At 42.4% G+C, this 22,730-nt stretch overlaps 4 protein-coding genes across 6 annotated transcripts; 1 reads left to right on the forward strand and 3 right to left on the reverse strand.

Moving 5' to 3' along the window:
• The first annotated feature begins 1,271 nt into the window (after positions 1 to 1,271).
• Positions 1,272 to 2,616, forward strand: prss1 (serine protease 1). The gene is made up of 5 exons (XM_037073860.1): positions 1,272 to 1,443; positions 1,524 to 1,686; positions 1,829 to 2,082; positions 2,158 to 2,294; positions 2,395 to 2,616. Exons 1-5 carry the CDS (start codon positions 1,404 to 1,406, stop codon positions 2,542 to 2,544), a joined length of 744 nt encoding a protein of 247 aa, XP_036929755.1. The 5' UTR covers positions 1,272 to 1,403; the 3' UTR covers positions 2,545 to 2,616.
• Positions 2,617 to 2,935: 319 nt separating this feature from the next.
• Positions 2,936 to 9,855, reverse strand: si:dkeyp-84f3.9 (zinc finger protein 91). 2 transcript variants are annotated; one of them, XM_037073787.1, is made up of 3 exons: positions 9,551 to 9,855; positions 8,191 to 8,316; positions 2,936 to 7,783 (listed from the first exon to the last, which is right to left on the reverse strand). In XM_037073787.1, the coding sequence occupies exons 2-3, from the start codon at positions 8,305 to 8,307 to the stop codon at positions 4,292 to 4,294; spliced, it is 3,609 nt and encodes a 1,202-aa protein (XP_036929682.1). In that variant the 5' UTR covers positions 8,308 to 8,316; positions 9,551 to 9,855; the 3' UTR covers positions 2,936 to 4,291. The 2 variants fall into 2 exon arrangements, with proteins under 2 accessions (XP_036929682.1, XP_036929683.1); XM_037073788.1 differs by lacking the exon at positions 9,551 to 9,855 and adding an exon at positions 8,692 to 9,503.
• Positions 9,856 to 10,593: 738 nt separating this feature from the next.
• LOC119005821 lies at positions 10,594 to 13,864 on the reverse strand. 2 transcript variants are annotated; one of them, XM_037073827.1, is made up of 2 exons: positions 13,618 to 13,864; positions 10,594 to 13,090 (listed from the first exon to the last, which is right to left on the reverse strand). In XM_037073827.1, exon 2 carries the CDS (start codon positions 13,039 to 13,041, stop codon positions 11,473 to 11,475), a length of 1,569 nt encoding a protein of 522 aa, XP_036929722.1. In that variant the 5' UTR covers positions 13,042 to 13,090; positions 13,618 to 13,864; the 3' UTR covers positions 10,594 to 11,472. The 2 variants fall into 2 exon arrangements, with proteins under 2 accessions (XP_036929722.1, XP_036929723.1); XM_037073828.1 differs by having other exon boundaries at positions 10,594 to 13,093.
• A 2,058-nt stretch (positions 13,865 to 15,922) lies between these two features.
• Positions 15,923 to 22,468, reverse strand: im:7147486 (zinc finger protein 865). Its single transcript, XM_037073791.1, has 2 exons — positions 22,278 to 22,468; positions 15,923 to 19,365 (listed from the first exon to the last, which is right to left on the reverse strand). The coding sequence occupies exon 2, from the start codon at positions 19,315 to 19,317 to the stop codon at positions 16,336 to 16,338; it is 2,982 nt and encodes a 993-aa protein (XP_036929686.1). The 5' UTR covers positions 19,318 to 19,365; positions 22,278 to 22,468; the 3' UTR covers positions 15,923 to 16,335.
• Between the last annotated feature and the right edge of the window lie 262 nt (positions 22,469 to 22,730).

Below are 22,730 nucleotides of genomic sequence, written 5' to 3' on the forward strand. Positions count from 1 at the left end.
TATAGGATTTTAAGGCTAATTTGTTTCCTAACTATTGAATACCAATTCTTAATAATTAATTATAAAATAATTATGATTGATTATGATTATGATTATTACTTTTACTTATATTGCAGATAGTATTCATAGTAATTAGGGATGGACATTTTTGTATCACTTTAATAATCTTAACTGAAAATATGTTTATATATAATAATAATATAACATTTGTTGGGGTCTGTACCAAACAAATTAGTTCTTACATCTGCAGAACAGGATGTGTATGTCAGGGCGTCTCTGCAGCTCTACAGATCTTCATTATAATGCTGTTCTTCACACATCTTACCTTTAACAAAAATATCCTCACACCTTTTGTGTTTCCTTCAGTATTTATCTTATAGACAGTAAAGTAAAGGACGCAGGACAGCTGCAACCGTAACTCACTGTAAAACTTACTTACTCATGGAAATCCATGTTTGTCTCTTTGACCATGCTGCTGTTTCCCAGGTAGGATAGTGTTTAATCACTGTGAAAGGTGAGGGGCAGAATCCTTGAGGGTTACATAACCTAACATATAACCCCAATGCACCTGCTCCTCTTGTCCAAGAGAGAATGAATATTCAAGATTTCTTACCCCATAAAAAAGATCAACTATAACTGTATGTTGGTTAAATCAGTAATCAGTAATTTTCTTTGTTTTGTCATGCGTTGGTTGTTATGTTTTTAATGGTTCTTGATGGTACGATGACACCAAATTAATAAGTTTCCATGCAGTATTTATTATCTTTTGTCCTCACACTGATGAACAGAATCACAAGTTTCATCTCAACAAATGTTTGATGACGCAAACATTATGATGACATATTTAAGAAAGTTAAAAATATTTGTTCCTTTTCAATGGGAACTATCATATTATTCCTGCGTATCATTTTGAGGTAATCTGGTGCAAACTTTCCAAGGTTCTTGTGGACTCTCTTTAATCAGAGACAAGAGGTGACTTGTATTCATCACAATCCAAAATACAATACAGACATTTGATGTGCAGCATGTTTGTGGGAGCTGTTGTTTTATTTAGGAATAAAATATGGTTTGGAAAAAATACACTGAGAAACAGACATTTAAAATACAAAATACTTTTCTTTGGATAACAATAAAAAGGAATCACAGTCATGAGATAATGGTGTTAGTGGAAAACATTTCTAAATGAATACATGGAATCAAGCCTCCTGTGTTTCAAGTTTGTGCTCAAGGTAGACCTGGGACAAAAGGTCACTTTATCAATATGTTGACTCTCGACTCCCAGATGTGTTTTCACACATATTACCCAATAAGATAAAGGTACGAACAGATAACAGGCGGACAGAGTGGGTTTAAAAGGGTCTGGATCTCACTGAGTTGACACCGAGGCTCTGACAGTAATCACGATGAAGGCTTTCATTCTTCTGGCTCTGTTCGCCGTGGCGTGTGAGTATGAATCCTTCTTTTTCAAATCAATCTGACCATCTTACAAAAGGTTAATCGTGGTAACTCTCTCCTCCTGTCAGACGCCGCTCCCATTGACGATGACGATGACAAGATTGTTGGAGGCTACGAGTGCAGAAAGAACTCTGTGCCCTACCAGGTCTCTCTGAACTCTGGCTACCACTTCTGTGGAGGCTCCCTCATCTCCAGCACGTGGGTGGTGTCTGCTGCTCACTGCTACAAGTCGTAAGTGCAGACATCTGATTTAACACCAGACCGGATCCAAACCTGCAGCTTCCACAAACGCAAAGTGTAATGAAATCAGAGATGCTGTATATGTGCAACGTCACATTACTTAACATGATTGAATCCTGTCGTCTCTCCTCAGCCGCGTCCAGGTGCGTCTTGGTGAGCACAACATTGAGGTCAATGAGGGCACGGAGCAGTTCATCAACTCTGCTAAGGTCATCCGTCACCCCCGCTACAACAGCGGCAACCTGGACAATGACATCATGCTGATCAAGCTGAGCAAGCCCGCCACCCTGAACAACTACGTCCGCACCGTGTCCCTGCCCTCCAGCTGTGCCACCTCTGGCACCCGCTGTCTGATCTCTGGATGGGGCAACACCAGCAGCTCTGGAAGTCAGTGAAAGACTGCAAATGTAACTGGGAAGTATTTTTGGTACAGCTCACAGTAATTGTCTTTTTCTTCTTTAGACTACTACCCTGATCGCCTGAGGTGCCTGGATGCCCCCATCCTGAGCGACAGCAGCTGCAGGTCCGCCTACCCTGGACAGATCACCTCCAACATGTTCTGTGCTGGCTTCCTCGAGGGAGGCAAGGACTCCTGCCAGGTACCAGCAACGGTCATCGTCACTGTCTCTTAAAGTGGACGCAAAAACATTTCAGATCACCTCTGCTCACATGTTGTCCTTTCCGCCTCCGTCCTGTCAGGGAGATTCCGGTGGCCCCGTGGTGTGCAATGGTCAGCTGCAGGGCGTGGTGTCCTGGGGTTATGGCTGTGCCCAGAGGAACAAGCCTGGAGTCTACGCCAAGGTCTGCAACTACAACTCCTGGATTCGCAGCACCATGTCCTCCAACTAAAGTCACTTTACTGTCATTTGTTGTTGGACAGACAGTTGTATATCCCTTTAATAAATAAATAAATAAATCAGACACCTCGTCTATTTGACTTCTTAGCAGATAACATACTGTATCATCACTTTGTACAATCAAAATACTTGTATCATTTATCTATATGTGTTGTAGAGTGGGCTCATTACCAGTTATTTAATATAAAATGTAATCATTAAGAAATTGAAGAAACATTATAGATTAAGCGGGTGGGGAAATGTACAAGCTATCAAACATATTGGTTATGTAAAGTAGTTAAACCTACTTTACCAGCTTCAACATCTATCCACATTCAAATGTTGCATAAAATCTATTCACATGTACGCACACATTGTGACTCAAAAATTACTGACACAATCACGAATGCATACAAAAGTGACCTTTATTGGTTTTAAGACAAACTATAGCATAAAGTCATTTACAACAAAGCAGGGTGTCCACATGGAAAATGTCTTTTGAAGTGTAATTATTTCATGATTGCACCAAAATCAAGCCTGACACTGAAGCATGAAAATGCAGTTCTTCAAAAAGAAGTAAACAGTTACGGATGTTCAACCACACTCCTGTTGCACTTAGTGTTACAGGTGGGAAATGTGCGTTTGTCAGCTGTTTTTTTTTTTGTTTGTTTTGTTGAAGAGGAAAATTAAGTTGATTTCAACCATCATATTACACATAAATCCACAAAAAGAGGTAACTCTTTGACAAACATGTGCGTGAGAAAAGCCAATATTCACTTTAAAATCTTAAATACAAAATGCTGATACACATCTTTTGTTGGAGACCAGAACAAAACAAAGTCAGTCAAGAGAGCACTTCCTCTGAAACCTTTTGAGGAACAGCATCACTTTCATACATCAAGAAACAACCTGCATGACTTGAAATACACAAAGAGATATCAAGATGAGGTGAGACCGTTTGAAATTTGTAAAACTATACAGATAATTAATTGGTCGTCCTGTTCAGTATTGAGATGTGTTATCAAATGTGGATGAAGTATCTGCACACACACAAAAAAATCTTTGTCAGTTCTTTCACATAAATAGTTTATAAATGAATTTGTTCAACCCTCTGATCCCAGTGTGCTGAATGTGTAGACATAAAATTGCCAAGAGATTGCAGAGTAAACAAGTACGGACAAAAAATGTCAATTTGTTTGTAATTCAGACAAAGGTGTTTTTTTACTTGCAAATTATTGTACTTATTTTCCATAATTATAATTCAATATTAATTTACACACAGCAGTATGTCTTTACTTTGCTTCGTTGGTTACATTGTCCCAGGGCTGCTTCTGGTTCGATATGAATGCACTAAAAGTACTAAATATTTGGGCTGATGAGGCCTTGCAGTCCAGTTTGGCACGACTTGTATCAATTTTAAAACATCCTATCTATCTCTTCTTTTCTCTCTGATAAGACAGACATGTAATTGCAGACACTACATAAAAGATAGTGGCTTCTACCTCAAGTTCTCTAATGAACGTCCTTGAAAACAGTAAGTCCTTGAAAACAACTAATACTTTGTGAATTGTGTTCACTTGCAATCTGAAAACTGACATGCGAGTGGTTGAAGATATGACTGTTGTCAAATCTTCCAAATCCTATGAGACACAGGTGAGTGTCGAGCAATGTTTCTACATGTTCTGTTCTCAGACTACAGGAGCCCTGTGTTGATGAAAACAGCTGAAGTACATGTAGAAGGGGCACAAATTCTCCACTCCTTACACTTGGCCTCTTGCATGCTGCAAATAATGTTGATAAAGTTCTGAAATGGCAGCAAATGCTTTATTACACACAGCACACCTAACCACATTTGAAGACCCTCCATTTGACAGGCTAGGCATTTTAGTGACGTGCCTTTTCACAGTTTGCGAGTGGGTAATGGGTTTTCCAAGTGTACTTTCATTTATTTTATCACATTTGACCTCTCTATCTTGGATCGGGTGTGTGCTGCCTGGGCAATGCGATATTTTACTCAAATCATGACCCTGGTTGTGGACAAGGGAAATCATGGGGGCTAAAGGCGACCCTTGAGGAACTGGGTCTGAATATTTGGATAAAGGGCTCGGGTGAGAGTTGCTTTTCTCGGGTTCGAGACATAAAGTCACCATGTGGTTGTTCGTGGGAGGGCTAAACATGTTCTTGTTAGGCTGTGGGGTTAGGTCATCTGTGGATAAATCAAAATCAGAGTCCTTCAGCACGTCTTGTGCTGAGGAATGACAAAGCTGGTGGCTGAACAGCAAATCCAGAGTCTTAAAACTGCTTCTGCACTGCTCACACTGATAAGGCAAAAACATTTTCTTGGGCCTGACCTGAATCCACTCGAAGTCAGGGTGCTCGCTCATGTGTTTCTTGTATGGCTCTACAAAACGAAAACCCTGCCCGCACCGAGGACAAGTGAAGCGACCGCGTCTCTGTCGATGGACTCTCTGATGATGCCACAGTTTCTTCCAGCTTTCTAGAGTCTTTCCACAACAGGCACAGGTGTAACTTTGACCTCGCGCGTGAGTGAGCATGTGGGCTCGCAGTCTTCCCATGTGTCTGAACAGCCGCCCACAGCTCGGACATAAATACTTCCTGGGATCTGAACGGGTATCTAGTTTGTTTAGCTTTGACACAAGGTGTGAGAGAGGGTGAGCCGGTATGACAGTCGACTGGAACGGTTTATTCAAGTTCCCCGAGCGCTTCTTGCGGCTGGTTTGCGATGTTTTTTTCGGTTTTTCACAATTTGCGGTGGAGATGGGAGAAGTTGAGTTCTGTCCTGATGAACACCTAAGTGCAGGCACTGTGTAATTTATTAATGACATGGTCTCTTCATCTTTGATCTCAGAGCTGGAGGCGTTTCTCACCCCAATGCACTGAGAGCGATGGGAGCTAAATTCAGCCAGTACGCCAAACAGCTTGTCACAATACAAGCAGCGATAAAGTTTTGCACCAGTGTGGTCTCTCATGTGGCTGTTGAACTCCTGTAGATGGTCAAAAATGTTCTTGCAGATGTGGCACGTATACGTTAGCGAAGGCCTTACGCGTCTGCTGCCGTGTAAATCATCACCACCTTCTGAAGGTCTACAAGTGTGATTTTTTGCATTGCTATAATGAGTGAATGACTTTTCACAACGTGTGCAGTTGTAGCGCTTCACGGACCAGTGCGTCAGCTCGTGAACACGGAGGAAATAGGCCTGACCGAAAGCTTTGCCACATATATCGCATTTGTAAGGCTTCTCTCCGGTGTGGACACGCACGTGTCGTACAAGGGCAGACTGAAACCGAAATGTTTTACCACAGTACTGGCACTCTTTTCTCTCCTTCTTTTCTGGGGAAACCGTTCGATGACGTTGAGTGTGTTGAGTGTTTTCAACGTAGTTTTCTATGCTGTGTTTTTCAGAGATGTTGTTTTCAAAGTCCTGTACTGGCACCTGTTCATGCATCTTCATATGGGAGGCGTACTCAGAGCAAGAGAATTTGATCTTGCAAAACTGACATTTCTGGTATATGTTGCTCTTTCTGTGTGTCTTGAGATGAAGATTTAAGTTTGAATTTTTGCTAAAACCTTTGCCACATTCAGGGCATTTGAAAGGTCTTTCTCCTGTGTGAACGCGTTGATGGATGATGAACTGGGACAGAAATCTAAATGTTTGATCACAGTAACCACATTTCAACAAATTTCTTCCCCCTTTCTTAGTGTAGACGATATTCACATTGTCATTTAAGTTGCCCTCCTGTGTTGCGTCAGCACAGTCTGTTTTTTGCTGAGTGTCAGCGTTGCCTTCATGGCCCTCTACAGGATGTACTTTCTGTAAAGGAACACTACTTATTCTCCTCCTTCTCTTGCCGCCTCGCTTACGCCTGAAAACACTTCGCTGACCCTGTGGACCCTCAGATGTAACTGGGGTGTTACTGTTATACTGTAAAGATGGAGGACTATTAGACTCTGACAGAGGTTTTAAATGATCCAGCTCAATCTCTATATCTTCATCTTTGACAGCAGGGAGGACCTCAGCAGTTTCAGGTTGTTTTTTTTCAGAGAATGTTATGATATCTGTGCTGGTAGGCTCCTTATTCTGCAAGTCTGTGTTCTTTGGAGATTCAAGACTGGTTTTTGATTGGGACTCTTCACTGCCATTCATTTGACCTGACGGCTGTATTTTAGGGTCATCATTCTGAGCAGGGCTAACTAGGTTTAAACTGTTCAAACACTCTGGAGGAATAACTTCAGGCTCGGCAACTGGCTGGGAGCTAATTTGTATTTGTGTCAGTTCACCTTCCTTTAACTCTGTTGGCTGCTCCTGTCCGTTTACAGACTGTAGAGAGAGTTGATCATTCTTTCCATCTGTATCAGTGTCTTGTTTGTCCATGTTCAGCTCCACCTGCTTATTCGTCTCTGCTCTCTCCCCACAGCCTGTGTCATTTCTCAACACTGACGAGGCCTCCTGGGAAACATCCAGTCTGGAAACTTTTGCTGGAACTTGCTGATTAGCCGGTTTAGCCCTTCTTCTTTTAAAACCCAGAAGGCATAATGTCTCATTACTGTGCTGAGACATGATTTCAGCCTGCTTGGGGTCTTCCTTGCTATCAAATTCAGTCTTTCCATCCTGTGTTGAAGGTTGTTGTTCACTTCTGCTTCTCAGTCTCCAAGAACAATTGCTAAACTTATTAGCATTAGCAGAAGCAACCATAGCTTTAAAAGCTTCAATTTCAGATTTTTTTGGTCTTCCTCTTCTCCTTTTTGGCAGCACAGGAACACCCTCATTGTGAGGTGAAGCATTGATTAAGGGACCATCTACATTGTTAGGCACATTATCACTGCTATGGTTCGCTAAGCATGTTGGCGGGGGTATTGTCGTGCTGATCTCCTTATGCTGAACGGCGTTAAGACCAGCCGACTCTTTGTCATCAGTCAACAAGGTTTTTACTTTACGGGGGCGCCCACGTTTTCTGCGGCCATCAACAGGCTGTCCATGACAGTCTGTCGTAGAGCTGCACAGGCTTGCAGATGTCATTTGAGATTCTCCTTCCATCCCTACCGGTGGCAATACGTGCTCACTGTCTTGGCAATTTGTTCCAGCCACTGTTTCAGAGTGAACAGGGCCATCAGATTCTGCATGCCCCAAAGAATAGGATTCAGGTGCAGGTTGAGTTCCCTCTGTTTCCTTCACTTCCTTTTCCCATCTGGGGTCCTGATCTTCCTCAGCACATCTCTTGTCTTCAGGTATCTGTGGAGGAAAGAAACTCTATTTGTCATAAGTGTGGTAATGGTATTTGTTGCGCAAGTCTCTTAAAATAGTACAAAAATAAAGGCATATAAAAAACATGATGCATTTTCGGGCTGCATGCATGGTATCGTAAAATAAAATGTCATGCAATTATTTTGACAGATACTGCGAAATATGATTTGGGTGGGAATGACTGTTGAATAGCCAGAACGCAATACACACTACATGTTCCAAAACATTTCAAAAACGATGCAACGAAAGTCCATAAATAAGCTCACAGGTTGAGGAGTTCTTAAACAGAAATGCACGCATGCTTTAGCTAGTTAGAAATAGCTTTAAAGAAATGCTGTTCAAAGACGGCATTAGTTTTGGGCCGGTATCTCTATATTTCTCTTTTCTCTGGCTACCTGCTTGCAGTCCGAAGGGGTGTGAACAGAATTGCACGGAAGTGATGCCGCAGAAGTTAACTCAGAGACAGTATTTTGGTCACTGCTTCCTCTGCCGAAGGACATTTTACTCCCCATGTCAAGAGTCTGTGGATTAAACAACAACATTTAATCCAACAGCAAACGTATGCTTGATTAACATGCATCACTTAGCCAGTTTCCCAATCAAAACTTGGTCGAAAGGAAGCAATTAAGGGGGCAACTATCAATTGTTTTTGACATTGATTAATCTGCCTATTTTTTCCACAATTAATCACTTGAAATTAAGTCTGTATAATGTTGACAATTTGTTAAAAATGCTCATCACAGTTTCCCAGAGGCCAAAATGATGTCTTCAAATTGCTTCTTTTGTCCAGATAGACACCTAAAGTTTCACAATTTTTCAGAAATTTTTACTATAGTAGTTTTTAAATACTGGCAAACATTTTTCAGAGGAAAAAAAGTGAGTATCTTATTACTTACAATGCATCATTCTAGAATTATCCAAACTATATAAAGGGAGCTCCATCACCACCAACTACAGCATCGAACAGCCTACTGCTTAGATGATAAGGCATTAGTAATACTGGTGTGATAAGATACTGTGAACCCACAGTTACCATGTGTTGGATTAAAGCCGCACGACACTCGGAGGGATCTGTCCTACATAGTGATTACGTTTGGCAAGAAATCGAGTTTCACATTGCAGTACTGCTGATTTTCCTCAACTGAAACATCTGATACTTTCCCATCCATGTCCATTACAGATAGAAAATGAGACAGCCAGTGTACAACCTCTGAACCCGGGAAAGGAACTCAAAACCAAGACTCAAAGAATGCTGTGCAGGTTGGAAAGCTCGTTTGATGCAAGTGACACATCTGTATAGATAAGACGGTGTTAGCTATTGTTAGCTCTCCTCTCACGGACGGACTCTTCTGATGGGAGTCTTTCTCATGCACCCAGGGGCAAATGGCTTTAGATTGTAATTAACAAAGCTCACACATAAACTCGGGGACAAAAACCGCTTCCCGTCGGTCACTTAATGCGCATTTTCACACACTTGGTTATTAGCGACCTGTTAGCTTCAGCATCCTGCTAACACTTGACATCAAAAGGCAAACATTCAACAACAGCATTACTAACAATGTAGGCGTTATCTTTTGCTAGGCCAGATTGCTAGCTCCGGTTATTTTACCGTTACAGGCCACACGAACCTAACCGCTATCTACACTGTCAGTTCATTTTATACCTTCCTTTTATAGTTAATTGAACACTTATGGATATCACTTCCCAGCACCGGTAACAAAATGTAATGTGCAGTAGTAAACACAAACTGCTTGCCTGCGTGGGAGAGAGTCAACACTGGTCTCTGCGTAGCCATGCACTGACCGTTGCTCAACTAGCTAGTACTAGCTAGCTCAAAGCTAACATATGCTCTGTCGTTACGTGGCTGCTTTGCACTTTTTTTCCTTTCGTTTTTTCCCCCCCCCCTATAAGCGTGCAATTGTCTGGGAGCTGAGCTGTGAGTGTCGAGCCGGCTTTCTCTTCCTCTCGGGGCAGTTTGCAGCAGTGAGCATCTGGACATCCACGCACAAAGCAGCCCGACAGCGTCAATCACGCCGCGGCCAGCTCACACAGTGCACACTTCAGGCGCTGTAGGAAGTTTGGGTATCACAGGTTGCTGTGTAGAAGTAACTTTAGTTTGCTTCCAATTTCAGTAGGTGGCCGTTTTAATGCTCACACAGGATGGCAAGTTCACCAGATAGATCTGCTCAAGCACCAGAGTAAAAGAAAATATTTGTATTAAAATAATACTTTGGTTTAAAAAAAAAAGTATTTGCTATCTGATTTAGTACTTTAGTATCAAAAATACAGGTAAGAGTAAATTATTCACATGTATGTTTACACTGTATTATGAAACCAAAATAATTTCATGCTCTCTACAATGGCTGATGAAGCTTTGATGTAACTGTATGTGTACCATATAAAGGTGTCTCTCTTATTTACCACCTGCAACAGGTCAGCAGAACTGTATATATTAAATCCTGATAGAAAAACCCAGAATGTTTTAAATAGTTCACAAATAAGTCAATGAAGTAGAAACTCACATTTAAAATATAATTTACCAACACTAATACACAAACAGCACCTGAACGCCGCATTCACGCTTCTGGATATTACCTCATCATTAGTGGACGCACAACAGTGCCTATTTTTAATTTGAAATGGCCCCCTCTGCTGGAGGCCACAAAAAAGACTTCTGACTGAAAAAAGGGCTTGGATTATCAGAAACCGAGTAAAGATGCAAGAAAACTAAAGAAATTTGACACCAAAGACAAAAAAAATGTAAGAACTCTCAGTTAGCAACTTGAAAAACTATTAAATTATACACTCCTTGCATTTTTCATTTAGTTTAAATATTGGTTATATGCGGAAATGTGCCCATGAACATGATTTTAAGGCCACAATGCCATTTTTTCCCCACCTGCTGTTGATCTTTTCTTATGCATTTTTGTATTCCTGCATCTTCAATTTAGGATTCTAATATAATTTTTTTTTTTTTTTTTAAATTGTCAGACACCATGAACCATACTTAAGTAGACTGACAGTTGGAAGTCCACATGAAATGTAAAACAGTATATCTGAGGTTAAAAAGGTCTTTACATTCAGTCCATTTATCATATGATTTACCTTGTTGTCAACACAACATGCTATATTATCGCATGAACACACACACAAAGTTTGAAAATATAGTTTAATACAACATATACTGTACTCTTGCAGTCTGACAAAGCTGGAGAGAACACGCATGGTACTGTGGCCCATCTCCCACATCCTCACAACACATTCTGGTCATACTAAAAACATATTTAAAAAAAAACCAACTACAATACAGTACCTGGTTATCCAACCAAACATGGGTAAACCATGCACATACATTTCAATAAAACTTTATTAAATTTACATGTTTTATAACAGTTGTAGGGAGACTACTTTAGACTTTTGGAAAGTCAATATTGGGCTGTTTACAGATAAAAAGAAATTTTAACCCTAACCCTAACCCAGCATAAAGAAATGCGTGTTCATTTTCACAACTCTCTTAATGTCTCTAGCTTCGAGCATAGTTTGGGGGGGCATTACGTTCCTGTGCGATGAACTTAAACAAGTAGATGTTTTCAACCAGGAAACTACTATCTTTAAGCACTTGGTCCATTATCAACATAAAATGTGACATGCAAACTGGATGCATCTCTCTAATATTGTCAAGTCTTGATAGGGACAGAGGAGGTTACTTGGTAAATCATCTCAGCAGGTTTGTCTGGTCCACTTTCAACAATGTAACAATCATCTTCTAGGTCTGCTCCTATTTTCCCATTCGCAGGAGCCGCCCCTTGCCCTTTGTCCAAAGTGACGGCCATGATTTGGTTCTTCTTGATGTTTCCAGAAGCTGGAGCACCAAGCTTTCTTTCACCATTCACCTGAGTGAAATTTGAGCTCACCATTGGTGTCACGCTCCTTATTTTTAATTGCTGCTTGCCAGCACGCCCATGCTGTGCCATAAACTCCTGTGCTTTGGCGCACTTGTGCCTCTGAAGCAGATGAGCAGAATCAAAAGAAATATGACACACTCGACATGTGAATCCATTCGATGCAGAGGGCGTCTTTGTTGGTTTGCTTGCTAAACCTGATGCAGACTTTATGGATGTCCCAGAGAGAGCGACAGGAAGTCCCTGGCTGCTTTCATAAGATCTAATAGGACTTGGACTGTGGCTCTTCTGTAGAAAGGAGGTGGTGCCATGGAATTTGGACGAAATGGGACTTGGGCTCTTTGACTGCCGGGACAGAGCAACACTGATCCCCTGATTGTTTCGATTGTATGTTGTGATATTCTGATTTTTCAACGGCAGGGTTGAAGTGACACAAGATACCTGACTGACTTTATTCGGTACACTTTGATTCTGGCTTTTCGCCTGTAGAAAGGCAGTAGTCTGAGGATCCCACACTCTTGGCTTCTGACTCTGTGCTGGATTTGGCTTCAATGGATCTGCAGTGATGATTCTGAATTTAGTAGCATTGTTGGGTGAGTTACAAACATGGAAGCGAGGCACTAACTTCTTGCTGGAGAGCAGCAGCCCGCATCCTATACAACCAGAAACTTTATCTGTGACATGGGAGCTGTGATGGGATATGAGAGAGGTCTTTGTCATAAAACCCTGCCCACATTTACCACAAGTGTAAGGCCTTTTCTTGTTGAATTTGCGAACCGTTTTAATTAACACAACTGGCTGGTAAAGTGTCCAAAGATCCACTGTTGGCGCTCCTACATTTGCAAAAATATTCTTCATGTCTGGTGAAGAGGAAAAAGGATTTGGGAAAGGTTCTTGTGACGGCGAGGGGTACGATTCAGGCACTTGTGGAATCGATGCAGACTGCATGGAAACTTGGAACTTAGGCTTCACTGGCAATGAAATTGATGCCACATTGTCCATTTTAGGTGCCTTCCACACAACCTCACCTGTCTGCAGTCTTTTCAGCTGCCTCTCCTCCTCCATGCGCTTCTCATATCTGCGCTTCCTTATTGTTTCATGATCCAGCACCTGGTGCCCAGGTTCATGTGTTGTGCTGTGCTCCTCCATGTCTGTGTATTCAGTAAACTCCGTTCCACAGGAGCATATGAAACTTGCAGCAGAACACACATGTTCCTCCAGGCACTTCCGATTTGCAAAGATCTGCTCACAGCTGAAGCAAAACCGACCAGCATCCATCAAGTCTCTGCTCAGGCCATCGTCCATGACATTTTGCAGCTTAAACCTCCCAGTCGCCATGATCATGCTGTGGATGTGCTCACTGACGATGTGGACCCCCCGTAGAGCTCCTAACCTGCTGAAGACAGGTGTTAAGAGTCAATGCAAACAGAAAACAACTGCAACGGCCACATTCTCAACGCAGTTCATTGTTTAATGGTGGCCGGTGCTACCTTACCCAGAGGAGCTAGGTATGCTAACAGCTACATGCTGCACAATAAACTAACTACGTGCCGAGTCACGGGGAGACTTTATATTTCCAGAATCGCTCAGGGCTTCATTTGAACGTTCATCGTCATTCGCTCGTCTCTGAATAAGCGACACCAAACTTCTGAGACGATCTAATGAACTCTTTACACAATTTTTCCTGCCACAGCGCTCGCAGGTTGTGAATTACACACCACGAAGTCGCATCTCCATATATTACTGTGGCACACTTGTAACACTGTTTTTCTACTCAACTATTTGTTTAAAAAACCCGTTGTTTTAGTTGCGTTTAACAATTTATTTTGTTGAACGCGCGCTTGAATCGCTAGCGCTGCAAACCTACAATGCTAACGTTAGCCTCTGCTAGCTGGCTCAGGGACAATAACGTTGGCTTACCTTCACATTTAAACCAAAGTCCCGCCGTGTCAATATCCCGGCATGTACTTGCAAAAGAACGCGAACCGCTCGTTGATTGTCCTTTTGTGAGACATTCAGAATCGGACTAACTTGCCGGTAATTTGGACGGGCAGGTAGCGGCTAGCCTGTTAGCCAGAGCACATAAAAAAAAAACGGAGGAAAGACCCATCCTCTTCTTCTACGGATGGCGCGCATCGACGGCCAAATGTCCAGGGATTCGCCTCGCTATACTGACACCTATAGACTGGAGGTCACCTTTTACGCTGCGACTGTGGTCTATAAGTGGCTGAATGTCTGTCCCAATTAAACAGACAGTTCAGTGACACTAGCATCAGCTCCCTGACAAAAACAGTCTCAACCCCAGGAGGTCCACTTCCTCGCTTGAAGAACAGACCTTCGCTCACTCGTCACTAAAATATAAGATGTTTACCAAAGATGTTCATGCGATTCAGATCGTCTCTGGTGTCATGTTGACTCATTCGTTGAGCTCATTCATTCTGACCTTGAGGAAGAAGAAGACAGACTTTTAACGGCCACCGAGCACTGTTGGCCCCAGAGTGCAACAACAGGGAGAGGAAACCTGACTATTGCTGTTCAACCCCCCCAAACTTAATGATGGTGCCCGCTGACTCAATCACCGTTGAGTCCACCCTCTCCTCCTCTTACACCATCTGGTGTGGTGCTGCCACTGCCATCACAAGGGAAGGCTGCAGTGTATAATTTGCTCCGCTGAGGTGGTGACTGGCTGCAATCTGCTATCCCTCCTGGACCTGTACACCTCCAGGTCCCTGAGGGGTGCAGGGAGGATTGTGGCCGACCCCTCCCACACAAGACAAACCTTTTTGATATATTCCCACCCTGGTGAAAGGCTGTGCGCCATCAGGACACAAACCCTATATCACAAATAGTCTCTTACTGACTGCAGCTGGTCTTATAAACAAGGCCAGATACACTAATGGTGACTTGTATCTCGCAGGGACACTGCAAAGTTTCATTAATGTAAAACCTCAATACATTCCATGAAAGGACATTTATGGATCATCTTTCCACCATTATTTACATTTTACCAAGTATTTACTCATCCTATCCTCATTTAATTAAAAATAAAACCCTATATTTTCTCTCACTGTGTTCATTGTCATGCACTGATACCAAGACAGATTCCTTACATGTGAAAACCTACATTGGGCAATAAACCTGATTGTGATTTCTGTTCATCAGTCAATTTAAAACATGATCACACAAAATTAGTTAATATATAATATTAAGTATTAAGTTAATAAACATAAGCAGATGGTGTATATTGAAACACACAGCTACTAGTTAATTGTACAGTTTTTTTCCATGGGCACACAAAATGAAAAGCCCAGAACTGACTTGACACTGACACTGCTGAATTTTAATCACATTTCTCTCAGTTTGTACTCCAGATTTTCATAGCTGTGCCCTTTTTTTCCTCAGTGTTAAGCATTCTTGTAATAATACCTTTTCCCCTAATATGCACATTACATAGGCAGTGACTATTTCTGGGTTTCCCTGCCTTATTAAGACTCCAGAAATGAGTGTTTTATGTAGAATAATTAATGTATGTATCTAGTTGAAGGTAATTTCCCTGAGAATACAATATATATATAAAAAATATTATCATATCAGTAAACTTACTTAAAAAACACCCACAAGCATTGCTGTTATGACCCATGACTGGCTTAAAATTATTTGTCTGGCAAACTTACAAACTATGATCACAAAGGACCCACCTTAAAGCCCTTACCATATCAATGAATGTCATATTTGAATTGAATAATTCAGAATATTTATAAACAAACACAAACCAGTTGACACATTAAGCCTACCCCCTGAGTGCATGATTTTCCCAAACACTACAAATTACTGATTAGTTTGCATACTCCCCACTCACAAGACAAACATACCAAATTACCCTCATAAATCATTAATGTGTGCAATAGTTGCAAATGTAATCCTTCTGGAAGTAAATGAACAATAAAGTTTTGTCAAGATATCAAATAACTTTCTGAACACTTATATCATTGATCTATTATCTAAGTCATTCAATGGCAGGACAAAAGACCTAGTTATTTTTGTACATTAATACCATGATGGTTATTGTCTTGCTTTCAGGTTTTACTGTAGAAACACAATCCAACTGTTATGAGTGTCATCCTAAATAAAGTTCTCACATGAGGTTTAAAATAACATCCTCTTGTGTTAATCCAACTCATTTCTGACTTGATTAGACCCCACAATCACACAAAATGATGTAAGGTTCATGTTTCACATACTGGTAGTTTATTAACACCAGAGACAACAAGCTACATCACAACAATGTCAGTGATAAAAGTTTGATTAACAAATACTCAAACATTTACAGGCTAATGAGGCTATGTAATAAAGTGATTATTATGACCAACTTAAATTTACAGTTTGTCAATGGTTTTTTTTGTTACAGTGGCGAGCTACTATAACCCACGCTCAGAGTTGCTTGAAAAAATTAAAATGAAACTTAAATGGCTGTACATTGTCAGAATAACTCCTGGAGTTAAAAACAAACAAAAAAAAAAGACAAAAAAAAAAAGATAAGAAAAACAAGTCAATTACAACTGGCAAACACAGAAATTTGTAGCGTTCTTAAATGCACCACTCCCATGTAAGACATTTTCAGAGAAACTGAAAGTGTCATTAAGTGCTCAGCTGTTCTTGTGTTTTTGGCTTCGTGTCTCCAGCCATAATGCGATGAATCCTCCTGCGATGGTTTTTGAGTGATTTAAGGTTCGGGTATCTGCCCTGACACACATCGCACTGATAGGATTCAGACTGTTTGTGAGTAAGCAGATGTTTCTGTAAGCCGTCCACAGTGCCAAACCAGCGGAGACAAACAGGACAGCGTACGGGCTTAATGGCAGGCTTGCAAGCCCCACTTCTCTGGTGAAAGAGAAGACTGATTGTGTTGGGGAAGTCAGAGTTGCAGTGGGTACAGTGATATGTTTTGGGCGGGTTTGTGGATGGGTTTGTAGCCCGCGCACCTTTGCATCGATTCCAGGACAGGTGCCTTCGAAGAGAACAGCGAGTGGCGAAAGTGTTGCCACACCGTGTGCACACAATCCTCTGCTGCTTTTTAACTGGATTTGGAGGCTGCTCTTTGCTGACGGTTTGCTTCTGTGGAGGCTGATGCACTGACGGAGACGGCTGCTGCGGAGGTCGCTGTTGCTGGAATCGAAGCAACAGAGGTTGTGACCGTTGTGGTTGGAGTCCCTTCAGCAGCTGGTGATGAGGATGCATATGGATCTGCAGGTGAACTTCGTAGTCTGCCCAGGAATTAACAGTCTCTCCACAGGTCGGACATGTGTATGACTCCTGGGCATGCTTCTGCAGATGCTCCAGGAGAAGCCTTGGAGATGTAAATCCTACCCCACACTCACACGTCACCCTCCTTGGCAGTACCGATGGCAATGACATGATGCCCCAGTTGCCTCCATCCTCCTCCTTTGTTTGACAATCTGTTACAGTGCCTGACTGCTGTGCAGTTCCTCTATCCACATCTGTTATTGTTTGTTGCAGCTGGCACTTGTTTCTGTGAACCATCATATTATCTTTGCGGTTAAAGGTTTTCCCACAGACGGAACAAGGAAACATCGGTCTCATGTTGTTGGCATTTAGTGGGGTGGCACCCTGACTGTCACTCTGTGCTACGGGCCCAGAGCCACGTGGCCTGAACCCACACAATCGTAGATGACGCCTCAAAGTAGATTGCCGACTGTAGGTTTTCTGACACCTGTTGCAAGGGTAACGTTTTACACCATCTCTGACAAAATAGCGCAGGCTAGAGGGTGCAGTCTCTGCATGTACGACTGACAGAGATTTCCCCACCTCTATTCCGTTACCAGCTTTCTCTATCGAGCTAAGCACCTCCGTCTCATCATCCAAAGGCATCGTCCACTGCCCCTCATTACCCTCTCCATCATCAACTGCTGTTGCATCCCAGCTGCTGTTTTCTTCTCCTTGCTGCAGCGACATCCCACAAAGAGAAGCATCCTTGTGCTGCTCCACGGTGGAGGATTTGGAGTAGAATGGTGCAAAGCTATTTGCAGGACGAGTCCAAGCCAACTGTGACGTTCCAGATGGCTCTGAAGAGGGAGAGGTCACCTCGACCTTAATTCGACCAGTAACTTCAGTTCCCACCCCAACACTTTTCAGAGATCCATCCGTAACATCTGCATCTGATTTGGATTTACTGTTTGATCTCAATATTAGCATTCTCTGAATGGAAGGGTTGGTCTGCTGAAGGACGGCTGCCCGAGGGCCCTGGCACTTGTGCTTTTTGAGATTCCACCTCCGCGCATAGGTGTGCTTGCACAATGGACAAAAGAAAACTTTTCTAGTGTTGTTTAGACTATGGAATGGTGCTAGTTTTGGTGCAAATGGTAACTTGTTCTTGAACGAGTTAGACAGCTGTATGGTTTTGTTTCCTAACTGAGGGCACACATGATTGTCAGGTAAAGGCATCCGCCCAATGATGAGCTGTTTGCAGCGACGGCAACATTTAATCCTCTCTTTTTTGTGCAAGAAATGATGCTCTGTCAGTTTGTCCAAGTTCTGAAAGACCCTTCGACAACGGCCACATTGATATCTTCCATATGTGCCATTAATGCCAGGATCTTTGAGTTTCTGACGGGTCTCAAGAACGACAACAGGTGAGAAAGTCTTAGTCAGAGACACCACCTTCTTCTTACTGGACTCAAGAACTCTGCTGATGGATGGAGATTTCGTCTTTACGCTGGGTGTTGCAAGCAGCCGCCTCAACTGTGCAATAGAGAGATCGTGGACTGGGGGCACCTCAGTTTTTGCTCTCGGTGTTATGTCAACAGGGATGACTTCTTGTTTGGGGGTAACGGTTTCATTGTTCTGATTCTGAGACTGAGGAGCTGTAAAGCGCGTCATGTACGCTGATGCCAGCAACTTCATTAGATCATTTTTTCTTGGTAAATTCTCACAATTTCCAACAGACTTCTTATTGCCTTTGGAATGCATATTCTCTGCAGTCTCTGATATCTGCTCTGCTGTGGCTGACATGTTCTGGAGTTGTTTCTCATTGTCATTTTCAGGAAGTGAACACTGACCTTGAGTGGTTATGATGGTATTACCATCGTTTAGCCTCAGATTTGCTTTATGGTCTGTTGATGTGGTTAGTTCAACAGCTGGGGATTTTGAGGTAGAGGGGCAACTAAGGTCCAAATCAGGCTGGATTACAGTTGGAGTGAATGATAAATGCTGGGTGGGAAAAGCGTTATCTGTTCCACAGAGAACTCTATTATTATCCAGAGGTGGCATTAACTGTAGTTGAGAAACATGTGATCGCTTATGCTCCAGCATCAGACTGAAGTCCTGAAATTCCTCTCCACAATCACAAATATAAAAGGAAGGTGAAGGGCTCTCAGGCAAAAGTGTCGGTGCACTGGGGTGATCACTGGATGAGTTCGTGCTTGCAAACAGGTTTTCATGTGGGCTGATGTTTGGCTGTGGAGGGGTGGACACCTTGGAGAGTGCATTGGCATGGCTTGCTTGATGAACCAGCAAGGAGGCCAATCCTGTGAAGGTGGCTGAACATGCCACACAACGATACACTTTGGAGGAGGAAGCACTGCCCTGAAACCCCAGCATCATGGCAGCCACACGCACAAGGCAGGTGATGTATTCATGCAAGGACGTTTCCTGTGAATCACACACAACATACACAAAATGATGTCATCACATGGAAATGGACAATCAAAATGTACATATTGTTTGCAACAGGGCTGCACGATATGGTATGAAATGTGATCACAATTGGTGGGAATTTTTATTGTCTGTCTGTACCAAAAAATGTGTTTTCTTATACAGACAGATTTGTAGGCCATGGCATTTCTGTAGCACTACAGTACTTCATTAAAATGCTGTTTATCCCACATCATACCTCTATTGAAAAGTGTAGCTTTATGTGTTAGATAATTGTACAGCCCTAGTTTGCAAATATAGATATTTCAGCCTAAAATTTTTATTTTCCAGTTTTAAATTTTAATCTCTATTTTACTACTGACACATAAACAAAACATTTTTAAGGTGGGGATTGAGCCAACATGGTTTAACTAAAAAAATGCTTTTAATAGAGCCCCTAAATTACCCTGCATTCCAATAAACATACTATCCTACTATTTATAATGCCTGAAAAAAGTTGAGTATATCCCAACACAAAATATGTAAAATGCAGTATGTAAAAATACCAGGGTGTCCTATTCCATATGGTTGTATTTTGCAGTATGCAATCCAGCAAGCTTTTCTGGCTATTCTGACCCACAACCCTCTGCGCAGAGGAAGATATGCCGCGATGTGTCACGCAACTATAAACAAAGCCAAGAGACCACAAACATTTGACAGCCCCTTTCACAGAATGACTGACACAGCATTGACAGATGAAAGCACATTCAAGTGTAGGTGCTAGGTTTTTTGTTCTCCAAAATTGTTTTTCTACGGCTACGACAGATATAGGAGCAAGGTTCAAGGCGAGCTGTCATGATGAAGTAGAGTGTCATAATTGCCATGCAATATTATATACTTTGTAAGGGGAGCTGCAGCTGCAGCATCCTCCCGACAGAGCACCTGAGGGATGCCCTGGAATGCAACATGAAGAGATAGAGCCCTGCCTGCCCATGGTCAGCACAAAGCACAGCTGCAGATTTACACCTTTTTGTCTGACTTATGAAAGACATTTGTTTTCATTTGACCAAATGTATCAGTCCACATTGTTGGAGTCACTTGCCACATCTGCCTGTTTCTACCTCTCACATGCTTTACAAAATAAGAGAGAGAGAGAGAGAGAGAGAGAGAGAGAGAGAGAGAGAGAGAGAGAGAGAGAGAGAGAGAGAGAGAGAGAGATTGGGAAATGAATCTCATCAGCTTTTTGTTTATCGTGGTGGTCTTCTTGCCAATAATATCAAGCTAAAGTGCCTTCACTGACCAGCGCTACAACTCTCTAAATACTTCAATACAGTAGATGGATGATTTGCGGCTTGAAAGTTGTGTTTGTGATTGTTGATAAAGATCACAGAGTAGATGAAGAAGAAAAGCAGCCCACTGTGGTCATGATGTCAAACTGCTGCACCTGCATAGAGTCTCACGGTGTGGACTAGAGTCCTGGCATGGATGTTTTTTTACAGCTTCAGATGAAGACAATGCGATACATGTTCTTCAAGAGAGGAGAGTTGGTCTATATCTAAACAAAAATCTTATTAAAGCTGTGGAGTATTAAATCATCCATATTTGCTCACTACATCTAAGCATTGCTTATGCTTAGGTGTGCATAAACTACAGGTTAGGAACTGTTTTTGAATATAAAAATGTGAAATTATCAGCTGTCAGTATCAGCTGGCAGAAATCCCTATCATGCATCCCTCATGTAATGACTACTTTAGGACACGGCTCATAACACTTAACATTAAAAGGTGCACTGAGTACTACTGGGGAAGAAATCTGAAGAAAAAGACCTTAGCTGACTGATTTCTTTCATACCTAGACAAACCAAATACACAAACTCTTCATTTTCACGACTGAACAAACAACCTGACCTGAAAGGACAACACAATTTCCTACCAATTCCCTTTGGTTATATCTCGCAGACCCTGCCAGCTTTCTAGCTTCAAAACAGTGTTCTTGGATCTTATTTTCATCAGAGAACAGCTTGTTGATTCAGTCATGGAATTAAAAAAACACATATTTCTGAGTTAGTGTTGGTCCCTCATTAATACAGAAAAGCGTTTTAATTCTGAGTTTGGATTCCCTCTCCAAAACTACACAGTGCATGTTTCGCAGCCATCCACTGCCAAGGCATGAGGAAAACTTTATTGTGAAAGGTCTGAAATATACATGCTTCAGATCATCAACATGTTGTGAACGAACTTCCTAGAGTAGAAATATTCAGATGTCAGTCACTTCAGGGGGTGTTTGGACCTCTTCATTTTATATTCAGGACGCATTAAGAGTCCTAAACTTCCCGATTAGTTATAAATCAGAGCACAGCACAGACGTGAGCTTGTAACTCTGTACGATTGAAGTCCAGATGAATGGGGAGGAAAGCCCCACAGTATGTGCAGCTTGCATTATCTGACTTGAGCAGACGTCGACGAACTCGGCCACCACGCAAGCAACCCAACCAACTACAAACAAGACATAAGCACAACAGTGCTCACTAACAGAACCAGTGCTCGGAAATACACAGAACAACCAATGCTACGTTAGCTCGCTAATGCTGGACGCGTCGCTAAAGACCATAGGGATGTTGTTGTTGCTGGGAGTATGACACCCTGTTACACGCACAGTATCATTGTAACGAGCTCCGAGCTTTACACAAGTACTATTAATTTGCTACTCTTGCTAGCTTTGCAGTGTGATCCCTTCAGACGTTGCTAGGTGTAACGTATGGTAGCTTGTTCAAGAACCTCAGAAATGTTGCTAGTGAAAGCTAACCTGGGGGAGGTGGCCGGCCACGTTCCTGGAGAAGGCCGGATAAAGGAGGTACATTAGACAGCTAGCCACCATGACCCACTGAGAAGCTCCAGCACAACAACCGTTTCTTTACGTTACGCACTTACCGGCTACAGGAGCGTTAAGGTTATTCCATGAAGGATGCCACAATGGCGTCGGGAGAAGCTAGGCAGACATCTGTCCATGCACAAGCCATGGACTCTCAAGGGGACCACGGTTTCTGCTCAGCTCTGTGGTGAACAAATGTGATGCTGTGCCAGGAGGAAGAGCACCAAGCTGAGAGCTGCAGCTGCGGCGCGGAACGGAAACACTGTAGGTAGACACAGCGCATGCGCAGAAATGTCCTACAGGGAAAGCCGTTCCCGGGGCTCCATGGCTCCGCGGTGGTAAAGCGCTGCGGTTGAATGAATTTGAATGTTGCATGAGTCGTTGTCCCTGACATAGACCTGTTAGCTTGCTTTTGCTGTGTGGAGTCTATGGGTGCAACGTTTGCACAGAATGAAGACATTTTTCCAGTGCAAGCACCTGGTGTTCAGAGGGGACAACTTCAGACCTCAGTC

The sequence above is a fragment of the Acanthopagrus latus genome, chromosome 17 (assembly GCF_904848185.1).
Source record: "Acanthopagrus latus isolate v.2019 chromosome 17, fAcaLat1.1, whole genome shotgun sequence".
Taxonomy (NCBI): domain Eukaryota; kingdom Metazoa; phylum Chordata; class Actinopteri; order Spariformes; family Sparidae; genus Acanthopagrus; species Acanthopagrus latus.

Excerpts from the sequence above, each read along its gene's own strand:
- prss1 (XM_037073860.1), top strand. The coding sequence starts at position 1,404 with ATGAAGGCTTTCATTCTTCTGGCTCTGTTCGCCGTGGCGT. Across the intron at positions 1,687-1,828 it reads GCTGCTCACTGCTACAAGTC|CCGCGTCCAGGTGCGTCTTG; the intron begins GTAAGTGCAGAC and ends GTCTCTCCTCAG. Across the intron at positions 2,295-2,394 it reads GAGGCAAGGACTCCTGCCAG|GGAGATTCCGGTGGCCCCGT; the intron begins GTACCAGCAACG and ends CCGTCCTGTCAG.
- si:dkeyp-84f3.9 (XM_037073787.1), bottom strand. The coding sequence starts at position 8,307 with ATGGGGAGTAAAATGTCCTTCGGCAGAGGAAGCAGTGACCAAAATACT. Across the intron at positions 7,784-8,190 it reads CCCCTTCGGACTGCAAGCAG|ATACCTGAAGACAAGAGATG; the intron begins GTAGCCAGAGAA and ends TTTCCTCCACAG.
- LOC119005821 (XM_037073827.1), bottom strand. The coding sequence starts at position 13,041 with ATGATCATGGCGACTGGGAGGTTTAAGCTGCAAAATGTCATGGACGAT.
- im:7147486 (XM_037073791.1), bottom strand. The coding sequence starts at position 19,317 with ATGATGCTGGGGTTTCAGGGCAGTGCTTCCTCCTCCAAAGTGTATCGT.